General features: G+C 41.5%; 1 protein-coding gene across 3 annotated transcripts; it reads left to right on the forward strand.

Annotated features, from left to right (window-relative positions):
* The first annotated feature begins 35 nt into the window (after positions 1-35).
* LOC125715773 (collagen alpha-1(XVII) chain-like) lies at positions 36-24,300 on the forward strand. 3 transcript variants are annotated; one of them, XM_048987683.1, is made up of 47 exons: positions 36-127; positions 615-689; positions 1,266-1,337; positions 1,577-1,732; positions 2,153-2,233; positions 2,792-2,836; positions 2,962-3,093; positions 3,459-3,710; positions 4,066-4,113; positions 4,802-4,828; positions 5,078-5,104; positions 5,355-5,417; positions 5,836-5,940; positions 6,269-6,331; positions 6,914-6,949; positions 8,333-8,386; positions 8,589-8,624; positions 8,934-8,969; positions 9,087-9,149; positions 9,285-9,320; positions 9,442-9,513; positions 9,925-9,951; positions 10,086-10,121; positions 10,643-10,678; positions 11,254-11,334; positions 11,442-11,477; positions 11,884-11,967; positions 12,549-12,599; positions 14,514-14,555; positions 14,653-14,715; positions 14,857-14,916; positions 15,200-15,226; positions 15,417-15,467; positions 16,254-16,343; positions 16,459-16,506; positions 16,827-16,946; positions 17,104-17,229; positions 17,347-17,430; positions 17,834-17,944; positions 18,344-18,439; positions 18,985-19,131; positions 19,528-19,665; positions 19,905-20,063; positions 20,758-20,916; positions 21,048-21,128; positions 21,566-21,637; positions 23,213-24,300. In XM_048987683.1, the coding sequence occupies exons 1-47, from the start codon at positions 100-102 to the stop codon at positions 23,257-23,259; spliced, it is 3,579 nt and encodes a 1,192-aa protein (XP_048843640.1). In that variant the 5' UTR covers positions 36-99; the 3' UTR covers positions 23,260-24,300. The 3 variants fall into 3 exon arrangements, with proteins under 3 accessions (XP_048843640.1, XP_048843641.1, XP_048843642.1); XM_048987684.1 differs by having other exon boundaries at positions 69-127; positions 1,577-1,729; XM_048987685.1 differs by having other exon boundaries at positions 69-127; positions 651-689.
* The last annotated feature ends 6 nt before the right edge of the window (positions 24,301-24,306 follow it).

The following is a 24,306-nucleotide window of genomic DNA, read 5'->3' on the forward strand; positions in this document are numbered from 1 at the left end:
GGAAGCTCTCATCTGTGGATGTGCTGCCATACTGACCATCTTGTTATCATCTTCCCGGTTCAAGGGGTCCAGAACAATTTGGGCTTGGGTTCTGCCGCGATGAATGGTGGCCTCCCTGGCAGCACAGGTATACTGCCATTTTAATGGCCCTCAGGCCACACTGTGGTAGAAACGTCTCATAGACGACTTTCCCTTTGGGCCACATTAATTGGTAGAAATTAAGCTCAGCTATCATTTGATGCTCGAGGGAGTTTTACTTGCACATAAATGTTCTGAGGGCAGAAGGAAAATTTATCGGTTTAGAGAGATAACCAATCAGATTACAGAGAAGGCGGGACCAACCAATCAGATGTCTTCGTCCTGCCTTCTCTAGTTGCTTGAATCCACCTCCTCTGCAAACTGATTAGTTATCGCTCTGAACCAGTAATTTTTCCTTCTACCCTCAGAACATCTTTGTGTAAGTAGAACTTCCACATGTCCATTTCGTTAGTCTGTTTATTTAAAATTGTATTTAGAGTCGTGCATCCATGTTATGTTACAATAGTTATCGCCAAACTATTAATTTATTGTTTAAAAAGTAATGCTACTTCATACATGTCTCTTTTCTTTCTTAGTTAACGGCCTTCCAAATAACCTTTCCTCCACCTCAGGGACTGTTGTTGCCTCAAATGGACTCAGTACTCAAACAGGTATGCGGTGTAATACCTTCTCATAGCCAGCAGATGACAGTGCTTTGATGAGCTCACGCAGCACTGAATCAAATACAATCAATATTCCAGAAACATCCAGCTTATAACTTCTGCGATACGTGAGCAGCATCATATGGCCTGATTTCCTTTTGATGATGCTTAGCTAAATGGGTGGGTAATTTAGGTGGGAAGTGTGAAAAAATAATGAATGCAATGGCATGATATTACAAAACACCACCTGTTACATTTCTCAGAAGTGTAGAGCTACTTTTTCATGTCTGCCACAAAACATGTATTTTTTAGTGCAGTTACTTGTGGCTGTTGTCTCACTGCCAGCAGCAGTGTCATAAACCCTGACACCTTCACATTTTTTGTATATATTTTTGTACTTTAACTGCAACATATTTCTGGTATATTTTGGGAATAATGAGTCATTTTTGTCGGTTGAATCTGTTCTGAAGACTACATTTTGCACATGTTGCCTGATCCTGAGCACTTTATGTCAGTGGGGGGGGGGACCTCTGTGTCTCCAACCCAGGAAGGGCAGCTGTGACTCTGTGCATCTCTGCCCTGTAGTGTATGGAGTGCAGAAGAACGTCTCACAAACCGTAAACGGCACCATCAGCACTGGAGTGACCAGCCCCACAGGTGTGACGCGCTAAGATTTACCCACAGAAAGAAGATTATATTAGCTTATATTAACAAATAGTATATGTTAGCTCATCGGTTGTATCTGGATGTAAGAGTTATAACAGTCAGTTTCATGTTTTTTGGAGACACATATGCTCCACGGTTTTTGTATCTTAAGGCTAAAGACCCTGAGTAAACGCTACTATTGGTACCGTTCTTTGATGCAAGTCCCTCAGCAGCCAATGTTGGTTCCTCAGTGGCCCCCAGCAGCCCCCAGAATGACGACGTCTTCCTGAAGGACTACAAGTTCCTGTTGCTGGAGAATGGTCCATCCAAGAAGGAAGCGGAGCTCCTCGTTATGGGCAAGAATAGTGGGAAGCAGTTCACTGCCACCACGAAGAGTGCTGGAGGTGGTATGGTCCGTCTCCAAGGAATTATCACACATTGCAGCACCCTTTCTGAAGCATGCAGTCTTATAGCCCAGTCTACATCACATTAATTATTTGGATATGATTTTATTCCACATATTCAAATAATTGATAGACTAACTTCAGACATTAATTATTCTCCTTCCCTTCCTCATATCATAATCGTAGATCAAGAAGATCTTGTAGGGTCTTGCTGTAGACAATGTACAGTTCTTTCTCAAAAATGTCTTGAGATCACAGGGTCATAGACCAAGAATCTGTAGTCAGGGAGTATAGGTGTCTGTGAGTTTGGTGCTTGTATTGCTTTTGTTACAATTATACCCAAGGGTTCATGTGCATGTTGCTTTATGGAGCATTATGAACAGATATTCGAAACTCTCCAACAGCTACCTGTGTGTTTTGCAGGCTCCTACTCAGATGATTCACTGAAGAGGGAAAAGAGGATCGTCTCTTCTGAAGCCGCCACCCTGGGGGCAGACAGTTATGGTGAGAACCTCGCCAAGTTTTCATGCACAGAAAATATGGGATATACGGCATGTGACATCATGGTTAAACTGCTGGAGTTTACTTGGCTATTACCATAATTATGGATTACAAATTAATATAATTATGTGAATCATCCATCCATTTTCTAAACCGCTTATCCTACTGGGTCGTGGGGGGTCCGGAGCCTATCCCGGAAACAATGGGCATGAGGCAGGGAACAACCCAGGATGGGGGGCCAGCCCATCGCAGGGCACACTCACACACCACCTGCTCACACTCCAATTAGTCTCAGCATGTTTTTGGACTGTGGGAGGAAACCCCACGACGACATGAGGAGAACATGCACACATGTAACCCAGGCGGAGACTCGAACCCGGGTCCCAGAGGTGTGAGGCAACAGTGCTAACCACTGCACCACCATATATATATGTATATATGTTTTGATATACTTGTGTAATACATGCCTTGGAGATATTTTGGTACAACAATGTGTATTTATTAGAATTGTTTTAAATTATGTGTTTTTACTGCTGTTTTGTTGATTTGCATTTTCCGTAGCTGGATCTTCAAAGGTTGCCATGAAACACAAGGCCACATATGCAGGTATGAACTTGTTTCATCTTAAAACCATTAAACTCTTCTGACAGCCAGTTGAATTCAAGTAGATACCTGAAAATGACACAAATGTAGCGTTTAACATGACAATAATTGGCATGGCCTGTTGGCAGAGATCCAAAAGGAAGACAACCATGGGGTCTGGTGTGGGGGAGGCGCCTGCTGTACTTGGTGGAAGTGGCTGCTAGGATTGTTGCTTCTCCTCCTGCTGCTCCTGGGCCTCCTCTGTTGGCTTATTGCCCTGGGTAAGACCAACCTTACACCAAGTAATTAGTGACAACTAGTACACCAGCAGGCAGGGCTGCTAGTTCCAAGATTAGCTTTCTGTTTGCTGTGTTGCGTGTTAATTAACACGTGACATTATAAAATGATATGTTTCTTATGGTATTGCTAAGGTTTCTCATGGGCGTAAATTTGGGGGATGAGGGGTTGTGACCTCTTCAATAATCAAAATCGGCCAATACAACCCCCCCCCCCCGCCAAAATAAGAATGGATAGACCTCAACTCCCACAATGCTAAACCCAAGGTTATGGTCTTGAGGTCTCTGTATTCATGCATCATTACAAAGGAAGGTAGGTGCTCAACTTCTTCTCCTGGTCTTCTCCACAGCTGAAGAAGTGAGAGGTCTGAAGGCTCGAGTGGATGCCCTGGAAGGGGGCAGCACCTCGTCCCGGACAAGCCGCCTCTCGTCCCCCATCAACATCGTCGACCCCTTGGATTCCTCCTACGTGGGCCAGACCGCGCAGGCCAGGACCGACAATACCATCAACCAGGAATCGGCTGTCAACGTGGAACCCGCATCTCTACAAAGGACAGTACAACAGCTGCTGAGAGCTGAGCTGCAGTCTGACTCTGTGAGAGGTACCGGAGGGTGCGAGTCAGTGCTGCAAGAACAGAGACATACATTAGTGGGCAAAACTGTGGAATCACTTCCAGTATTTAGAGATTGCAGCACTTTATTCCAGATACTCCGGTTGCTTATCAAATCATCCAGTGTATGATATTTGTAACATTCTTTGATTGTTTATAAGCATTACTGCCACCACATGCTAAAAATGCCAGGCGTTTCCACAATTTTGGCAACTAGCGTATATATACACAGTATCACTGACAATGCAGGGTAGCCAGAACTGTAACTGTAAGGTAATCAATGCAGTGCCAGCATGTTATCTGGTGTCTCAGTCAGTGATTCCTTCTGCCATTATATCCATCATAGCCACATTTGCTACGATCAAAGGAGAAAAGGGAGATCCAGGATCCAAAGGTAACTAAAATCTCATTTGTCCTATTAAATTCAGCATTTCAGTGCTGTTTACTTTAATGTCTCTCGGGAATCCCTGGAATTATTTGCTTTCCTTTTCATAATATGAATTATTAATTTTAACTGACAAATATTGTATAGATGTGTATGCATCTTTTACTGTAGAGTAAGTGCATAATGATTACAGTATGCATACTGAATATGTAAATGGTTGAAGCATTTGCAGAGGTGATAAATTCTGCAGTAAATTCTGCTGTTCATTTTCCTGTTGAAAAACAGTGGTTATATGTTATCTGTAAAATATTTCTCAGAGCAGAGTGAACATCTCGTGTGAATGTAAGATGGTGTCCTTATAAAACGCTAGCCATGAAAAAATTAATTGCTGAAGTGAATTGCCTTTAATTAACAGCCTCCAGGTGGCACTAATATCTGTAGTAGTGTGTTATTCATCCAAATGAGCTTCTGACACTGCCCGTTTTTAAGATGCTATATTAGGTGATTTATCATCCTAGTAGGCTTCAGTCTTCAGGGGTCTTTTCGGGATACAAGACTAAATGCAAACTGTGGGACTTTGACATCATTACTGTGAAATGGGTTATAAGCTACTTACATTGCAAACATAAATATTACCTTTTGATAAATGTGTTTTGTTTTTATCTTTTCTTTTAATTCTTTTAATTTTTATTTTAAGGTGATCAGGGATATCCTGGACTCAAAGGTCAGTGAATCAAAACCTTTACTTTAGCATCTGCAACTATAAGAACATAAGAAGTTTACAGACGAGAGGAGGCCATTCAGAACTTATGTTTGGTTCAGTGTTCGGTGCAACACAGTTATGTGCTTCAAACACGCAGTGCTGCAGGACATTGGTTCCACTACATTGCAGTTATTCTCAAGAGCAGCATGCATATGAACCCTTGGGTATAATTTTAACAAATCTAATGCTTTTATTCTAACATATCATTAGGTGACACTGGATTCCCAGGAACACCAGGTGAGAATAGTGTGTATTGATTGAATTAACAGCTATGTTTCTTTTCTGTTCTTCTCTGAGACAAATAAAATGAGAAACTCCTCGCACTCCCAAATGCTTTATATTAGAACACATTTACTTATTTATTTGTTGTTTCATATAATCTGACGTAGTACATTTTCACACAGCATTATATAATTGTAACGCTGAAATGGATCTTTGAAGTGACGTCATATTCCATGTGACCCTCACTGTGACACGCCCCCCTCAGGTCGGCCTGGTGAGCCTGGCCACGCTGGACAGGAAGGACCCAAGGGACAGAAGGGGAGTCCCGGTAAATGACCCTATAGGATGTGTCCTGGGTTCAGCAGTTACACTGAAAATAGGGCGGCACGGTGGTGCAGTGGTTAGCACTGTTTCCTTACCTTTGGAACCAGGGATCACGTCTCCACTGTGGTTCCATGTGTGTAGAGTTTGCATGTTCTCCCTGTGTCATTGGGGGGGTTTCCTCGGGGTGTTCTGGTTTTCCCCCCGCAGTGCAAAAACATGCTGAGGCTAACTGGAGTTACCAAGTCGCCTGTTGGTGTATGTGTGTGACTGAATGGTGTGTGTGTGTGTGTGTTGCCCTGCAATGGGATGGCGCCCCATCCTGGGTTGTTCCCTGCTTTGCACCCATAGGCTCCAAACCCTTTGCGAACCTGAATAGGATAAGTTGTTACAGAAAATGGATGGGTAATAATAATTTTTTACAGGTCATCCTGGTGCAGAGGGCCCCACAGGGCCCAGGGGTCGTGATGGCCCCGTGGGAATTCGTGGGGAGCCAGGACCCCCAGGAACTGGAGAAAAGGGGGACAAAGGTATGAGCATCACTCTGCATTTTTAACAATTCTGAGGTCAGAACTTGAACTCCGTGCCTCGTAAAATGAACAAAAAATTGCCTACAATCACTGTCATTCCTGCTATCCATTATGTTTTATGATGTGAATAAAAATACTTCAGATTAAAAATTTACTTTGCATTAAAAATACTTTGTTATATATGAAGAAATCAGACAGAAATAGACCAGGGCTTCAGAATTACTGACATGTCTGCCGTTCGGCGCTCGGTGGTCTTTTGTCTTCGGGCCGGTGACACTGTAACATGCTTGATGGCTTCACCTCAGCAGAATCCTGCTTGTTTTCACAGGCTTCCCCGGAGAGCCTGGATTTCCTGGCCCTCCCGGCTTGGTCGGCCCGATGGGACCTAAAGGTGCGACTATCACCATATATCGACGTTAATCTATGTTTAACACCCATTATAGAGTATTGATACTTGCGCAGTTCTATTACAGCAATTCACATATAAGCATCAACAGTTTGTCTTCATGCACCTAGTTTGTTGACTCCAATAAAATAAAACCAATAAAAAAATAAGAATTTATGAACTTCATTCTTTGTGAGATGTCCTACCCTATGCTTAATGTACAGTAACACTGTAGAGTAAATAATAATTGTCAGTGTTCTGACTTAATTGACAGTAATTAGGCAGAAATCATTTAGCCAGCTATTGGGGGTGTGAGGGGTGGGTCTAGCAGATTTCCTAGCTCTCTGGTACTCATTTGTCTTTACCATTCCTCTGTATCAGTGTTTCACAATCCGGTACTTGGGGGCTCACAGACAGTCCACGTTTTCGCTCCCTCCTAGTTTCTCGTAGGGAGGGAGCAGAAATGTGGACTCTCAGGCGGGGAGCTTGGAGGGAGCAAAAAGGTGGACCGTCTGTGGGTTCCTGAGGACCGGGTAGGAAAATATAGGTCTGTAAGAATATACTTATTATATATTTCTCCAATACAAGGGTTTGATGGTGTTCCTGGTCCTACTGGTTTGCCAGGTGAGTAACCTTATACTATTTAGCAGGATGAGAACTGAAGTTCTCAGCGTGGATTGGGGAGGAAAGATATTCTGGTAATACTTAATTAGCAGGGACACAAGTAACTTAGTAACTCAACTACTATTCGGGTAAAAATCATGAACAAAAACAGTAACTGCATGAAATATGTGAATCATTATGGCTGATTATTGATGAATGAACATGGAATCAGTATGTAACTAACACATCCTTTTGGGTTAATTAATACATAAATTAAGAGTGTACCGTGTACCACTACTTTATTTGTGCCCCCTCAAGTGATACCAGTTATCCCTATACAGTCAATCGAATTTCTGCGAACTGACTGCTGTTTATACAAATTCTGTAGCCTTGTGTTAGCATCTGTAGCCTTGTGTTAGCATCTGTAGCCTTGTGTTAGCATCTGTAGCCTTGTGTCAGCATCTGTAGCCTTGTGTCGGCATCTGTAGCCTTGTGTTAGCATCTGTAGCCTTGTGTCGGCATCTGTAGCCTTGTGTCAGCATCTGTAGCCTTGTGTCGGCATCTGTAGCCTTGTGTCGGCATCTGTAGCCTTGTGTCGGCATCTGTAGCCTTGTGTCAGCATCTGTAGCCTTGTATCAGCATCTGTAGCCTTGTGTCAGCATCTGTAGCCTTGTGTTAGCATCTGTAGCCTTGTGTTGGCATCTGTAGCCTTGTGTCGGCATCTGTAGCCTTGTGTCGGCATCTGTAGCCTTGTGTCGGCATCTGTAGCCTTGTGTTAGCATCTGTAGCCTTGTGTCGGCATCTGTAGCCTTGTGTCAGCATCTGTAGCCTTGTGTAGCATCTGTAGCCTTGTGTCAGCATCTGTAGCCTTGTGTCAGCATCTGTAGCCTTGTGTCGGCATCTGTAGCCTTGTGTTAGCATCTGTAGCCTTGTGTTAGCATCTGTAGCCTTGTGTAGCATCTGTAGCCTTGTGTCGGCATCTGTAGCCTTGTGTCAGCATCTGTAGCCTTGTGTAGCATCTGTAGCCTTGTGTCGGCATCTATAGCCTTGTGTTAGCATCTGTAGCCTTGTGTCAGCATCTGTAGCCTTGTGTCGGCATCTGTAGCCTTGTGTTAGCATCTGTAGCCTTGTGTCGGCATCTGTAGCCTTGTGTAGCATCTGTAGCCTTGTGTAGCATCTGTAGCCTTGTGTTAGCATCTGTAGCCTTGTGTAGCATGACCCTCGTCTCCATTGTAAACGGTACCTTAAGTGGGAAGTGAGCCTCTATGACTAAGTGTGACCAATATGCAATATCTGCATTAAGAATCACACTATGTGATCCATTTAACCACCTCACCTTTAATAACTTCATTATTTTAAATTACATAGCAATGTAGAAATAACATATTTATAACTTCCTTTTAGGTACACCTGGCCCAACAGGTTTCAGAGGAGAAGATGGCCCACCTGGACCAAAAGGTATGGTGAAATGACCTGACCGGAAGCATATATAGACAAATGGAGCCTAACTATCTATATTAAAATATTCATATATTTAAAAATAAAATCTGAGGTTGATTATTATTCATTGTAGTAGCCAGCCCTGTAGCAATGTGAAGAAGAACATCAGCGAAACAGCCTTTCCACGCTTTATATGCCAAAATCTCATCCTCTTTTGCAGGGGAGAGAGGAGTTGGTGGACCGGTTGGAGCCAAGGGTAGGTCAATGTGATTTATATTTCAGTTTTGAATTCTGCATCATCAAATACACCCCATTGCATAACTTTATTTAATCATCAATGCATATAAATCACAAAGAGGAGTGTATTTTGATCATGTTTATTGACAACCTGAAATCAAACGGCAAGAACGGATTAAATAAGTAAACGAACAGTAGATGAGTAAGTGAGCATGCTTTTATAGCTTTAAGCGTTAGCTTTTATGCAAAAAATAATACAAGTTTTAATGATTAGGTCTACAGAGAATCAGGTCGAACGGTTTTTTATATGTTAAAACATTTTCGCCAGGTGACCAGGGTGAGAAAGGACCCCGCGGAGCTCCAGGTCTGTATAGTCCGTTGTAGGCCTGCATGTGCCTGCCTGCAATGTGCCGAAGGCCTCTGCCGTCCAGCAAGTGCTTCTGATTTGCTGTGAACAAAAGGCGTTTGCTGTGTTCATAAGGTGACCCGGGGCAGCGGGGGGTGCAGGGGCCAGCCGGAGAGAAAGGGCCAAAGGGATCTGTGGGTAGGTGCCCGCTCTTCTCTGATCTCATCAGCTCTTACGGTTTTGCCCAGTGAGCTCAAAATCGTCCTTTGAGCAGCATGACCTGCAGCCAGTGGATAATGTTTCTGATGTCCACGCTTTATGGATTTTAAACAGGGCCCTCTGGGGCTGACGGCACCAAAGGGCCCAGAGGTAAGCGCCTTTGCCCAGTATCTCCAGTAACTGTCGCTGCTGTGCAGTATTTCCCAGATTGACCTAAATATATTCCATAGCAAAACAGCAGAATGTTGTACGCTGCCATCCCTGCTTGCAGGTGACCAGGGGTCAAGTGGATTGCCGGGTAGCAGAGGTCCTCCTGGTCCTCCAGGAGATGCTGGAATCCCAGGTGCTAAAACATAAACCTTCCTGCTCTCTTTAGTGTCTTTGAAGACTACTGGAGAGTCTGCGTCTGAACCAATAACATAAACCTTTTCACCACTTTTCTGCGATATATTTTGTGATGTATCTTGATAATATAGCCCCCTAAAATGTTTTTTTTACCCCCACCCCAAGTAAATGTGTATTTATTTGCTTAAGTGATGAATAGTTTGCCATCATCCCCCCCCCCCTGAGTAAAGATTCAGCCCATCTATGCGTTCTTCTCTAACTACATCCACAGTCTACAATTTGGAGGGGGGGTTGGGATGAGTTTCCAAAGTTAAATACAATTTTCAGTTGTAATTAAGATCAGCTGTTTTTATTGACGAATTGCGTGTAGCATTAAATGTCAATTTACAATTTTAAATTGTGTTTGCAGGCACCCCCGGGGTACAAGGACCACCAGGTATGTAAAAACAACCTTGCAAATAAATTATTATAAATTAAAATTTTATTTATAGAAATTTAAACAGATAAATTCCAAATATGTATATCACTGGTATGAAATGCATGCTGATGATTATATTTTTCATGTTATAGGAATACAAGGAAACCCTGGATTTCCCGGAGTTAAAGGTTAAAGTGTTTATGTTTTATATACTACTGGCTACTTTATAGCTACTGGAAACCATTATAGTGGCAGCAGCGCAGCAGTGCAGTGATTAGCACTGTCTCCTCACACCTGTGGGATCTAGGTTCAAGTCCCCACCAGGGTTTCATGCACGTGGAGTTTGCATGTTCTCCCTGTGTCACCATAGGGCCTCCAGTATCCCCCCCAGTCCAAAAACATGCTGAGGCTTAATGGGGTTACTAAATTGTTCATATGTAAGTGTGCCCTGGCATGAGTTGGCACCTCATCCTGGGTTGTCTCCTGCTTTACACCTATAGGCTCCAGACCCCCCATGACCCTGAATAGGATAAGCAGTATCAGAAAATGGATGGATGGGTTTCTTTGTTTGATACACTACTCAAAATAGTTCAGTCACAAACTGAGCATGATTGCTTCTATGAGTTTGTCAGAAGTATCATTTTATTGAACAGAATGTCAAAAAGTGTTAAAAATGAACAACAAACCATGTGATGTTAATCTCTTTTAGGTGAACCAGGTGAACCTGGAAGAGTCATTAATGCAGGTAAAGTAATTAACTTGTCATTCTCATCACAAGTTTTAGTATCGAGGAAGTTTCAAACCTTTGTGCTTATTCTGTATGGGATTGAACTAATTTTGCTCCATCTCCTTAGTCGATCTTCTCAAGCTCCTCTCATGTTCCTAGGAGATCACTTACAGAATGTAGATTTTATGATTTTTTTTTCAGTTCTCAGTACAGTTCCAGTCAGGACTTAACTAGACTTACTTATTTATATCTGACAAGTGCAAAGATTGCCAGAAACAGAATGTGAATATTGTGTAAATGTCTGAATACTTTTTTAAATCACTGCATTCCCAGACGCTGAAAGGTGACACAAAAATTGATAAACAACATATTTGGAATCTTTAGGAAAAATGTAAATGCATCCATTACACTCCAAAGATACTTTGTTTTTTTTTCTTATAGCATGATAATATTTATGTCAGGTGATGTTGCACATAAGTACAATGAATAGTTTTCACAGTTGCTCCAGTGTTGTTTGTCATGACGTCTGTAAGGAGGGATCCTGAAATGTCCAGCATCATGAAAATGAAGGAGAAGTTGTCCTCTTTTCATAGCCGGCTCCAACCCAGTTGTCATCCCCGGACCACCAGGAAGCCCAGGCCCCACTGGCCCAGCCGGACCCCCAGGATTGTCAGGTAGGCCCAAAGCAGTTGGTTATTAAATTGGGAGATCATCCATCCAGTACAGTCAGTATTTGGTTTTGCTATTAAGTAGTAATTGCTGGGACGTTGGCTACTTGCAGGTCCGATTGGTCCTGCTGGTGCCCCTGGTGACCGGGGTAAGTCACAATTCCCCAGACACTCAGCAGTAGTGACACTGCATGGGCAGAAATAAGAGTGCAACCTCTGTTCCCCAAGGTACAGACAACATTAATGTATCCCCAGTGGTACAAAAATGTTCCCCAGAGTCCATTTCTGTACTTCAAATTAGACTAAACGGTACATTTAGTTATAGCTAGAGTACAATTGGCAGACCCTTTGAGTATACAGCCCCAGTCACAAGTTATTTTACACTCAAATGTACAGATTGGTGCTTTTTATGAGAATGAAAATGAATTAAAATGAATTAATAAAAATCTATTAAAGTAATTACATTTTGAAAGTGAAATTTAAACTGTGTGAGAATTTAATGGCCGACAGTGTTTTTTGCTAGTGCTAGAAAACTTGAGGCATCCTACTGTGCAGGTCCTAAAGGAGATAAAGGTGACCAAGGAGAGCCTGGCATTACTGTGAAAACTGTGGAATCAATCAGCCCTTCCCACACTCTGCGTAAGTGGTCATCCTCCTCAGTCAATTTCACTTAATTTATTTATCTAGCATATGTCCAAATGCCGGTAGATACAGTACAGAGTGCAGTAATGCAGACTGTAGTGCACTTATGAGTGTTAGCTGAGTGTGGGCCTGAACTTTCTCAAGAATTAGAGGTTTTAGAAATTCCTGTCAGTCATCAGTATCACCCTAAATTTTGTAGAATTTTATGTTAAAGGTCAAACAATTTAGTATTAACATGTAGATATGCTGAAAAAGGGAGGAAAAATTAGCAGGACTCCAGGGCCCCCTGAGTGACAGGGGCCCTAAAAAATTCGGAACATTATTGGATTGGTCTGGGTTGGGGGCCCAAAATTCTATGCTTTTTCGTAGCTCAAAATCACAAGCAGTTGTCCCTTTTAGCATGTTTTTTTAAATTTATTTAATGACACACGTTTCCTGTCTCTGCTTGCTAAGGTCTGATCATGCCGCTTTGTTTGAAATAGATGTTTTTGCAGCACCCATTGCCTTGAGTTCAAAATCTATTCAGAGTATATGTGGAGCATTACAGAAAAACATTATATGTTTATTGCATTGCGCAGTTCCAGGACCACCGGGGCCCCCAGGACCCCCAGGACCAGCTGGACCCCCAGGTACTAACACTGGTCATATAGGTGAAGAAATTAGTCTATGCCAACAATACTATGGACTCTATAAGAATTTACAGTGCTCACAGAAAGTCTGGGGTGCTTGCTTAATTCGGCAAAAATATAGCAGATTTATTGGTGTGTATATATATATATATATATATATATATATATATATATATATATATACTGAACAAAAATATAAACGCAACACTCTTGTTTCTGCTCCCATTTTTCATGAGATGGACTTAAAGATCTACAATTCATTCCAGATACACAATATTACCATTTCTCTCAAACATTTCTCACAAATCAGACTAAATGTGTGATAGTGAGCACTTCTGCTTTGCTGAGATAATCCATCCCACCTCACAGGTGTGCCACATCAAGATGCTGATCTGACATCATGGGTAGTGCACAGGTGTACCTTATACTGCCCACAATAAAAGGCCACCCTGGAATGTGCAGTTTTTTGCTTTATTGGGGGTCTGGGGACTCAGAACCGGTCAGTATCTGGTGTGACCACCATTTGCCTCATGCAATGCAACACATCTTCTTCGCATAGAGTTTATCAGATTGTCAATTGTGGCCTGTGGAATGTTGGTCCACTCCTCTTCAATGGCTGTGCGAAGTTGTTGGATATTAGTGGGAACTGGTACACGCTGTCGTATACGCCGGTCAAGCACATCCCAAACATGCTCAACGGGTGACATGTCCGGTGAGTATGCTGGCCATGCAAGAACTGGGACATTTTCAGCTTCCAAGAACTGTGTACAGATCCTTGCAACATGGGGCCGTGCATTATCTGTCTGAGTGGCTGGTCTCAGACGATCTTGGAGGTGAACCTGCTGGATGTGGAGGTCCTGGGCTGGTGTGGTTACACGTGGTCTGCGGTTGTGAGGCCGGTTGGATGTACTGCCATATTCTCTGAAACGCCTTTGGAGACGGCTTATGGTTGAGAAATGAACATTCAATGCACGAGCAACAGATCTGGTTGACATTCCTGCTGTCCGCATGCCAATTGCACGCTCCCTCAATGCTTGTGGCATCTGTGGCATTTTGCTGTGAGACAAAACTGCACATTCCAGGGTGGCCTTTTATTGTGGGCAGTATAAGGTACACCTGTGCACTACCCATGATGTCAGATCAGCATCTTGATGTGGCACACCTGTGAGGTGGGATGGATTATCTCAGCAAAGCAGAAGTGCTCACTATCACACATTTAGACTGATTTGTGAGAAATGTTTGAGAGAAATGGTAATATTGTGTATCTGGAATGAATTGTAGATCTTTAAGTCCATCTCATAAAAAATGGGAGCAAAAACAAAAGTGTTGCGTTTATATTTTTGTTCAGTGTATATATATATATATTTTTTTTTTTTTTAATTTTTTTTTTACTATAGTCCTGTTCGGTACCTTTCAGCAAGCAACACCTTCACAATACCATAAAACACCAAATATTAGTGTTTGTTATCTCTTTGGGAGCAAATCAATGCAGCTGCAATTAATAGCTAAATAGCAAGAAAAGAACTGAATGAGCCAGTCAAAAAAATTAGGACACTTAATATAAAGAAAACGTCATGTGCAGAGGACATGTGCAGATAAGGTTAACGTTGCTTGTCAATGGACTTGAAACCAATAAATTCGCAATATCTTTACAGAATTAAACAAGCGTCCCAAGACTTTCTGTGAGCACTGTATATGATTTACTACTAAAAGTGTTTGGTAGCAGAGTTGTCTGGAACTCAGAAACACAGACGCTTACCAAAAGTCTCTAAAAATGAAGCAACAAGTTTAATGTATTAGTGCGTGCAAATGCTGCGTATTTTAGTTTTATATTTATTACTGATGGGTTACATATTGCAGAGTAGCGCTCGCAGCACGCATGGTAAAATATCTAACAGCTGTTTTATTGTGCAGGGGAAGCCAAGCAGGGTCCACCAGGGCCTCCCGGAGAGCCAGGTAAGCTTATTCAAAAGCAATTTTCTATTCCTTGTGGCACTTGATAGTCCTGGGCTTTTAGTGTAGTGCACCTAACTAACATCGATGTTACTCTCAGGAGTTGGTCAGCCTGGGTTACCGGGTCAGAAGGGTGAACTGGGGAGCTTCATCCCCAACTCCGGTAGGCATCTTTATCAAGTCAATGCAATAAATCTTATATCAAGGATGTTTTTTTTATTCAACTGACAGTGAATAAAGCAACATAAAGAAGGAGGCCATCTTCCCTTTTGCTAATACTGTATCTGTTAATGCTACTTATCAGGAACCTTTTTTGCTGGGCCGCCTGGTCCACCAGGAACCCCAGGGCCTAAGGGATCACAAGGTATGCTGATCATAAATATACATTGACCTTTTCATACTGCGCATGCTGCGCAGTGATGATTCATACATATATCTCGAGGCAATGACCTGTCCCCCTCCGCATCGTCTACCTAATTAAAAAAGAATTTACTGCTGAAACGGCTGGTTCTATGAGACCCCTGCAGGGAAATTCTTATTTTATGGAATTCCACATTCATCTTTAAAATCCGGCCTTAAAAATTAAACAGATCAATACGTCATCCTTAGCTATTTTTTTAACACTTTAAACCCCTTGACTTTTGTAGGCGACCAAGGAGATAGAGGGTACCAAGGTAAGAATGGGTCATATAATACGTCATTTTAGAGTGAAATTATGACAGCCCGTTTTTCATTGTTTTTAACGCTCTATATAAAATGATGGCTGTTGTTGGTGAGTATTGTGTGATGGTTTACCGGGGTATATATGTCACGGAATCAGGATGAAGAAAAACATTTATTCTTGGTCATGTGCACCTTATTTAGGGGAACCAGGACAACCAGGCCTACCAGGGAGTCCTGGAGAGCCCGGAAGAGGTAAGTTAAAGATCCAGCTGTATCTGTAGATAGTGGATACATGAATGCAAAAGCTGACCTCAGATCAGTTCAACACAAACGTTTTGTATAGTAGACTATAACGTATAATAGCATGGTACTGCTGTACTACAATATTGGCAGTAAAAACTTACATTTTGTATATTGGTTAGGTACATGCGGGGGCGTAGATAAATATTCTGTCCCCCCCCCCGACAAATTATCACCTCGGGCCTCCCACTAAGGCAGGCACTATCAATCTTAAGAAATCCGAAATACTGCAAAATTTACTGAGGTGGGGGGGTATATTCAAATAATGAGCTGTGGCCCCTGAATCTGCCAGGGTAGATTAAATAATAGAAATATTTCTTTGAATGTTGTCATACACGCACTGAACTGTGTGTAGTGCGATACTGGACTGCTATTCATGGAAAATCTCCAGTTACAGGAAGTAGAAAGATGCTTCACATTCTATGCTCTAGGTTCAGTAATAAAGTCCAGGTATGTTTATACCTGATGATTGGGGGGATAAAGGAAAGTATTTGAAGTCATCCTGGTGTCTAGGAAACCCCTTTCGGATGGATACATCGTGAGGGAATAATGTTTGAACCAATCGGAACACTTGCTCCTGTAAAATAGCGTATTATTCTTTGGTCATTATATGACCACGCAGAAGAGTCATCAGACCACATGATTAAGAGTCATCAGACCACACGATTCTGTAATTCTGTCCGCTAACTGTATATCCATAATATTTTGCATATATAAATATTGGGGTTTTTGAAATAGGAATCCCAGGAGTGGATGGAGCTCCGGGACCACAGGGACCACCAGGATCCCCCGGGCCAGAGGGCCCCCCAGGACCAGAGGGCCCAAGAGGTGATGCTTCCAAAGGAAGATCGGTTATTGCTCTTGAGGATTCTAATAGGGAGTTTGGTCTTTTCCATGAACAGATTTTTGTTTGTCTCAAGTTGACTATTCTGTTTCTTTCCAGGAGATGCTGGGGTGCCGGGTGCTCCTGGGATTCCTGGTTCCGCAAGAGGTGCCGTCCCTTAAATTACTTGCTTTCTCAGGCACAGAGAAGATATGTGTCTGTATTACTTAGATAGTAATCTGATGATTCATTGATGAATAGGAACTAATGAAGCAACTAAATGGGAAACAGTTTAAGCAAGGTGTGTAATAACCAATGGGAAGTGGGCTAAAACAGCTGTGTGCAATTATTCCACCAATAAAGGGAAGCCTTTTTGAATCCTTAACACAGGATATGAACTTGGATTCCAGAAATTCTAAAAGCACTCAAAATACTCAATATGATGTTTAGACAAAATCTATAAAATTCCTTTTTGGTTTCCTAAATAGGATCTCCAAGACTCTCCCAAGGAGCTCCTGGCCCTCCCGGTCCTCCTGGACCACCAGGATCTCCAGGAGATGGGTCTGCTGTTCCAGATTTGCGCGATTACATCTCAAATTATCTTCAAAGTAAGCATTTTGAAGTAGCACTTCTGTGTCATGAAGCAAAAACAAAAAAAATGTCCTAGAAGGTGTTTCTTATAATTTTTCAGTACATGTTTAGGATGAGTTTTTTTGTCATGAACCATTACAGTGTAATCATCAAAGTATAACCTGCCCAATGCAGGTGATGGCATCAGGGAGTACATGAAAGGCCCTCCGGGCCCCCCAGGGCCTCCAGGACCCCCTGGGGATGGTTTAGATGGACAGTCTGCAGATGACTTAGCTTCTCGTGTCATTGCGTATGTCCAAAGTAAGTCCAGCTCTTTCTATCGGGGGTTGCCAAAACTCCATTTATACAAGTCTGAGTAATAATCATCGTCATCGCTGTCATCACAGAAAGCTGATAACTGACAGGCTGATATTTTAGGTGGCGGAGTTGCCAGTGGCCCCCCAGGACCACCAGGGCCCCCTGGTACTGTGTCAATGGATGATGTCCTGTCTCTGCTTCAGAGTGAGTACTAAGGTTATATAGTCCAGTATTGATGCAGTAATGACCACTTACCTTGTAGCAATATTTCACATTCCGCTCCTCGGGGACCCACATCTTTTTGCTCCCTCCGAGCTTCCTATCTCCCAAGCTCCCTACCAGACATTTTTCCAAAAATGTGGGCCGTCTGTAGGTCCCCGAAGACGAAATTGGAAAACATCGCCTTAGAGCTCTATTTGCAGATAATAATAATGTTTTGTTTAAAATATATACCAGCAATGCTTGTCAAGGATGTTTTTAATGTCTATGGAAAAGCAAGAAAATCTCTGCCTGCTTAATGTCGGCGAACGTCAAAAAGTCATGAGTAGCACGAAGACACGTGGCGAACAGAGAGACCCGCAAAACTGCCTTCTTTCGTGGCCTTTAGGGGATGATGTGAGGCAGTACCTAATGGGCCCCCCAGGACCACCAGGACCACCAGGCTTTGGCTCTTTTAACCCCCGCGAGGTAGCTGGACGTGTCCTTAACCTCATGAATGGTAAGTCCTGTATTCATATGCAGGCACTTGGTGCAGCTGTTTGTTCCCCTGTTTTGCTCACATATAAACCAAGAAATATGTTGAAAATTAACTTAAAAATAGTAGATATTGTTCATTTGGAGGGAATAGAAAATCAGCAATCAATTAACTTTTATGTTGAAATTCTGTATATATTTATGGTTCATCGCATGTGTATTGAAATATGTTTTCTTGAGCATATTGCCATCATCTGGACTGCTCTATACTTTTACAAAGCACTAATGATCTACAAGATACTAGGGACTTTGGATATTCTACCTCAGATCATGCTAAGAAGAAAGCAAAGTCGTTACATTCCTGAGGAAGGAGCACATGAGAGGGTTATAATAGGACTGATGACTGTTTCCTACTTCCTGTTAGAAAATGGATTAGTTAATGTACCTGGACCCCCTGGACCCCCGGGACCCCCAGGATCACCTGGCACAAATTATGATGTCATTTCCTCTCTGCTTCAAAGTAGGTGGCCCCTCTTCAAGAATTATTATCCGTACAGATGCAAAGTTAAAGTCTCAAGCTAAATAAGAAATTAAGTAAAATGGAGTCGACAGGCGGACATATTTTTCTCCATATGTCATAAAAGAGTTTAAAACAGCTTTCGAATATTCATCTGCTCAGCCATCTCCAGTACATGGTCACGGTGGGTCAAAAAAGTCACGCATGTTGTTTCATGTCATAATTGTCACATTCATGTAGTATGTGCATTCTTTGTATTTTTTACTTGCTCTTTGCCTTCCTCATGGTTTGATTTATTGATAAACGGATTAATAATTTTACATTTAATTCACGTTCTGGGTTATTCACTGCCTTGTGCCTGTAGCATCTGGGATAGACACCAAACCCCTGCGATCCTGTAGAAAATGGATCAACTGATGGATGGATGGATGGATGGATGGAAGGACATTTCATTTATAGTTATCACTTTCACTGTTCCTGAGCTGCCCTCTAGCCGAGATCTTCTTAATCCCACAGTGCAGTCATGCTGTGTTCTTCTCCCCCTGAAGACTCAGAGTATCGAGGTATTTCTGGACCACCTGGACCACCTGGGCCACGAGGCTTTGCAGGCCCACCAGGACCAGCAGGACCTCCGGGACCGGCCTCCTTTTCTGCTTCAGGCTATAGCCTGGAAGATATAAGGGACTATCTGCAGAGTGAGCTTCTGTTCCCTAACAATAAGGGGCACTTCACAATAAGACTACCCTTATTGTGTATATAATGGTCTATAATCAAGTTATTAATTAGGTTGTAACACTTTGTTAATCAATAATAGACAATTAATATAAACAATTATAACTTTTGTAAATTAATGAATTACTAGCATTAATGGTACCACATAATGCAAGGTGATTTTTCTAGATGTTGTTATGGCTTTGTCTACATTATTACAAAAAAATCCATGATGGTTGGTTTTATACCATGTTATCATATCACAGAGATATAGTTATACTAGAGATATGCAGAAGTTTTAGATGTACTAGAGTTGAGTGAAATGTAGACCTGTATACTATTTGAGCTTCTAGTGCCAAGCCTCTGTGTCCTTTTTCCAGGTGCAGGTGTCAGTGGCCCCCCCGGCCCTCCTGGCCCCCCTGGTCCTCAAGGTCCCCCTGGATTGACAAGAGGTCTGGTATCATATGTGAAGAACACCCTCCAAGATAAAATACAAGCAGAACGTCAGGATTACATGGGTGAGTGCAGGTCTCCACGTCAGTTACTTGATCAAACACTTCCAGTTCCGTAAGACTGAGTTAGCAGTATCATGTTGTCATCAGTAGCAGAGAATACAGGCTAAGAGTTCTGCTACACCATTAAGAGCTAAGCGTTAATCATTTGAATACATTTGTTAAATTAGGTTGAAACATACCTTAAAATGTTTATATCTGCCTTTGATGGGAGTTGCATGCCTTCTTCCAATCTTCTCTTATAGCTGACGGTCTGCCCAGATACACCATGGGGCCTCCCGGTCCCCCAGGGCCTAGAGGAATGAAAGGAGCGAAAGGCGATGCCGTGGACAGGCATCGTCATCGATGGCCTGAAGCAGAGGACTATGGGAATGTGGCTTTAAAAGTCGCTGATTACATCAAGAGTATGTATTATGTACAGCTGACTCCATATTTAGGGCAGACTTTCAAGGTTGTGGCATAATGCTGAAAATCAGTGCTTCCCCAAGGAATTGTTTCTGTAAATGAACTATATTAGAGTGACCAAATAATCCATGTCAGGGAGGACACTTGGAGTTAGGACAGGATCTGTAAACTACCATTTCAATTAAAAGGACCTGGCTTTTACTTTAGCGCTGAGGTGGTGCTGTGTGCTGATTGGTCAGTCTCCTATTATAATGCATGTGCCACTAATGTTAATGTGAAACACTGGATGAGTCTTTCAGTCAAGGAAACAAACCAGTCAAAGCACAAGAACTGAACTATTTAGCCAAGAATAGGAGCCGTTCAGTTTTAAAGTAGTTTATAAAACCTGAAGTAGCTCAAAGTGCCCTCTTAGGCATGGATTACCTGGTCAGCCTAGCAATATGCGTATACAGCTGCTTTGAGTAATGTAAATGGACGGTTCTCTGTCACGTGAATGTTACACTATGCCAACAATCTTTTATCTCTGTTTTTCACTTAATTCTTTTTCAGGAGAAACCTCTGGTAATCTTGTATTGCTCATATACCTGAGATGGTGGCGATGTTCTTCAGAGAAGCTTAACACTTTTCTGTAAGAATATAATGTTAATGATTTTATGGATTTCTCGTCTAACATAATATTCTGCGTATAACTAGATCAAGGTCTGTTAGGGGAAGTTCATCACGATGCTCAAGGAGCAGAATTCCAGGGGATCCAAGGACCGCCAGGACCTCCAGGACCTCCAGGACCCCCAGGATACAGCTCAGTCGTGGGCTCCCATGGCAACATGACTGAGCTCATGGCCTTCATTAGAAGTGAGGAAACATGACGCCACACGGTCAGACACATCTAAATGATTATGGTGGACACAAAGCCACATTGTCTGTCACAGGGTTGTAACTCCTTTAATGCGTCATGTGAGATTCTTACTTTACACATCTCTCAGCACATGGTGCCATCACTGGCCCTCCAGGCCCCCCAGGGCAAAAGGGGGAGATGGGATACATCGGTCCAAAAGGGGACAAAGGTAAAATAAGCCCCACTTTGCATAAAATAGTATGTTCTCCAGTTCGTTTTTATTCCTTTTTGGAAATGTGTGTCTGGTACCACAAAAAGTCAGGCTATAATTAGCCTTTTTGCCATCCAATCAAAAGAAAATTTTAACACTTCATCTGTTTCTTACAGGTAAGAGGGAGTAAACTAAGAAAAAAAATGCATATACTAAACCAGGGTTTCCAAATCCAATCCTCACGGACCTCAGACAACCCATATTTTTGCTCCCTCCCAGCTCCCAGCCAATCTATAACACTGAATACCTGGTACAGGTTTGTTGGTAGTTGGGAGGAAGCAAAAATGTGGACTAACTCGAGTCTCTGAGAACTAGTTTCGGAAACATTGGACTAAACAACAAAATTAAGCTAAGGTGTGATTGCAGAATATTCCCAGAATTTTCTTTGACATCAGGTCAAAAGGGACAGCAAGGCATCATGGGACTTCCAGGTCAAGATGGACCCAAAGGAGAGAAAGGAGAAAAAGGTACCGACGTCCTTCATTGAGAACAAAATTGCATGGTCACAGAAACGAGATCAATGTAACTTAAGTTAAAGTTAAAATAAATGTTTATATTGGCACATTTATCAGGGTCTCCACGGGTCCTTAAAAAGTCCAATAATATGTCATGTAAAATTGATTGGATTATTAAGTCAACATTACAGTGGGATCCGCTGTTTGTTATCTGCAGTATAAGTAAGTAAGTAAGTACATTTTTCTTAATCGCCTTTCGCAGTCACAAAGCACTGTACAAAACTAAAATGCAGAAAAAGCATAAAACAGAAAGCATATAAAACCTATTAAAATAGACAACACATGACAAAACATGATTTCACAGGATTGGCTCACATTTTACCAAAAGCCTGAGAAAAAGGGTAAGTTTTGAGCTGTGGTCCAAAAAAAAAGTTTAAAAATCACACAATGGTTTATGTTTTAAAAGCGCTATCCAAACAAGTGCAGGCTCTAAGCCAGCGAGTACCCACAATAGGCTGATATTTTTAAACAGATCTTTGCAAGTTATGTACATGTACACAATATTATATTTTTCATTGTAAAATGTGTAACAGTAAGCTGTGTTTTTTCATTGCTACTTCATCGTTCGAGGGGTATAAAAAGCTTGAGGGTTATAAAAAGCATGATTTTAATTGCTCAGTCATCCCTTGATACATGATATCTTTTCAATGCTGTATCATCTCTTGGGAATTAGGCTAAAATATCAGAATCCCTTTCATTCGAGCAACTGCCACACTCTACAGTACTATCTAGTAATGTACAATGTACTTTATCATTATTATTATTATTAATGTTGGCAATGCCTTACTCTGCATAATTTATCAATTAAACTTTACCATATATACATGAAAACCCATTATATATGGGGTCTGCAGATCGCTGTTATCCACAGCTTTGGCTATCACTTGTTATGCAGATGCAGTAAATGTTGCCTTTAAATGTATTTTGGGAAAGCTTTGCATTGATTCAACAAAACTACAAAATGCAACCAGCATGGAACTGATAATGACTACCCACTAACCATTGACTGCAAAATGTGTAGCCAGGTCAGAATTTTACCAGAGCACACCCAGCTGGTGTTTCGCCATGTGTGGACTGATGTGGCATCTCCTCTCATCAAACAAACAAATTTTTTTTTTGAATTTTCATGTTGAATGTGAATGAATTAATTTACTTTACAAAAAATTCTGGGAGCCTGATTTTTCTTCATGTCTTTCATACTTCTTTCCCAGTATCGATATGAAATTGGTCTTAAATTGCAATCATAATGGTCTTTAAAAAGTCTTAAAGTTAACTTGAAACCTGCAGCAACTGTGATTCATATTACATACCCTTTAATTTTATAGCATTTTTTTCCATCAACTTTTGAGGAAAATATTTGTGTAAAATTTTCTGAAAAGGCTGAACTTGCAAAATTTTTAAGCTAAATATTAAATAATAAACAGTGAGTAACTACGAAATCGGTTCCCATGGTAATAAGTCTGTCTAGTAAGAGATTTCTGCATGTGACCCAACAAATGATGTATTTTTTCCTTTTTCTCTTTCCAGGAGGACAAATCATTACCCGTTTGAAGAAGAGGAGCATTGGTGTGTAGGTCAGCATGTGGGAAAGTCGTTTTCTTTTATTTTTGGAACTATATTGAGTGAACTTGAAACTTGTAATTCTTCATGCTTGGAAAACCACACAGCATATTTGCCACTGAAAGTCATATAAAGTTCCTCACTACTGGGAAGCTTGTATGCATGGAAGATTTTGTTTTTAAACATCTTCAGCTGTAGCTATGGGTAGATGTAACATGGTTTTTTATGTAGTTTGTTCCTGTATCATTTGTGGCATCCAGGCATGGGTACATGTGATTTTCATGTTATTTTCTTAGTAATTTCTTACAGACTTGAACACATGTATAGAAAAAAACATAATATTTCTTTTCAACATTTAACAATATGGCTAATAACACCTTGGTGATATTTGCATTAATTGGACAAGCAAAGTGAATAGTTTTTTGGTATACTATATTTGTCGGTAATGTTATAAAGGCGTTCAGTTCTTGTTTACCGCAGATACAGATTCCTGTTATTGCTATGTTGTGAAACATTAAGGAACAAGTAAAAAATGTTTGGTGTATTTCTGATGAATTATATTTTTGCTGTTATTTTTCATATGTCGTTTATGTGTGCAAGGGAAGATTACTGAATGATTGCTTTATTTTCAGAGGAAAATTCACTGTATTGTACGCTTCCAAGAGTTGTTTTTAGTTAGGAACAGGAGTTTAAATATCTACTTTAACATACAACGTTTTAATTCTTCAGTAAGCACTGCAGGAAACGTATTGGGAAATAAGACAATGAATGAGAAAAATGTCCTTTTTGGGAAAAAAGAATATCAAACATTCTAACGTCTTGTTTAGCTTTGGGAGAGTCTTATCTTATACGAAGTATTTTTACCTTTTAAGACTTGCTTTAGTGGGGATGGTAATCAGATCCATCTGACACATCTGAAAATAAAAGGGAAACAGGCAGGGGGAAACAGCCGAGTGCTGGGAGGATGATAACATCAGAGCTGGAACCAAGGTCTGAATATCAGGTCCGGCGAGACAGACACTAAAGGTGAATGGGGCTTGTCAACGGACTCCCCTTATCGG

Source organism: Brienomyrus brachyistius, chromosome 20 (genome assembly GCF_023856365.1).
Source record: "Brienomyrus brachyistius isolate T26 chromosome 20, BBRACH_0.4, whole genome shotgun sequence".
NCBI classification, from domain to species: domain Eukaryota; kingdom Metazoa; phylum Chordata; class Actinopteri; order Osteoglossiformes; family Mormyridae; genus Brienomyrus; species Brienomyrus brachyistius.

Coding starts and splice junctions, on each gene's coding strand:
- LOC125715773 (XM_048987683.1), top strand. CDS start 100: ATGAATGGTGGCCTCCCTGGCAGCACAG. Junction 3,094..3,458: donor CTGTTGGCTTATTGCCCTGG/GTAAGACCAACC, acceptor TCTTCTCCACAG/CTGAAGAAGTGAGAGGTCTG. Junction 16,947..17,103: donor CATCTCAAATTATCTTCAAA/GTAAGCATTTTG, acceptor TGCCCAATGCAG/GTGATGGCATCAGGGAGTAC.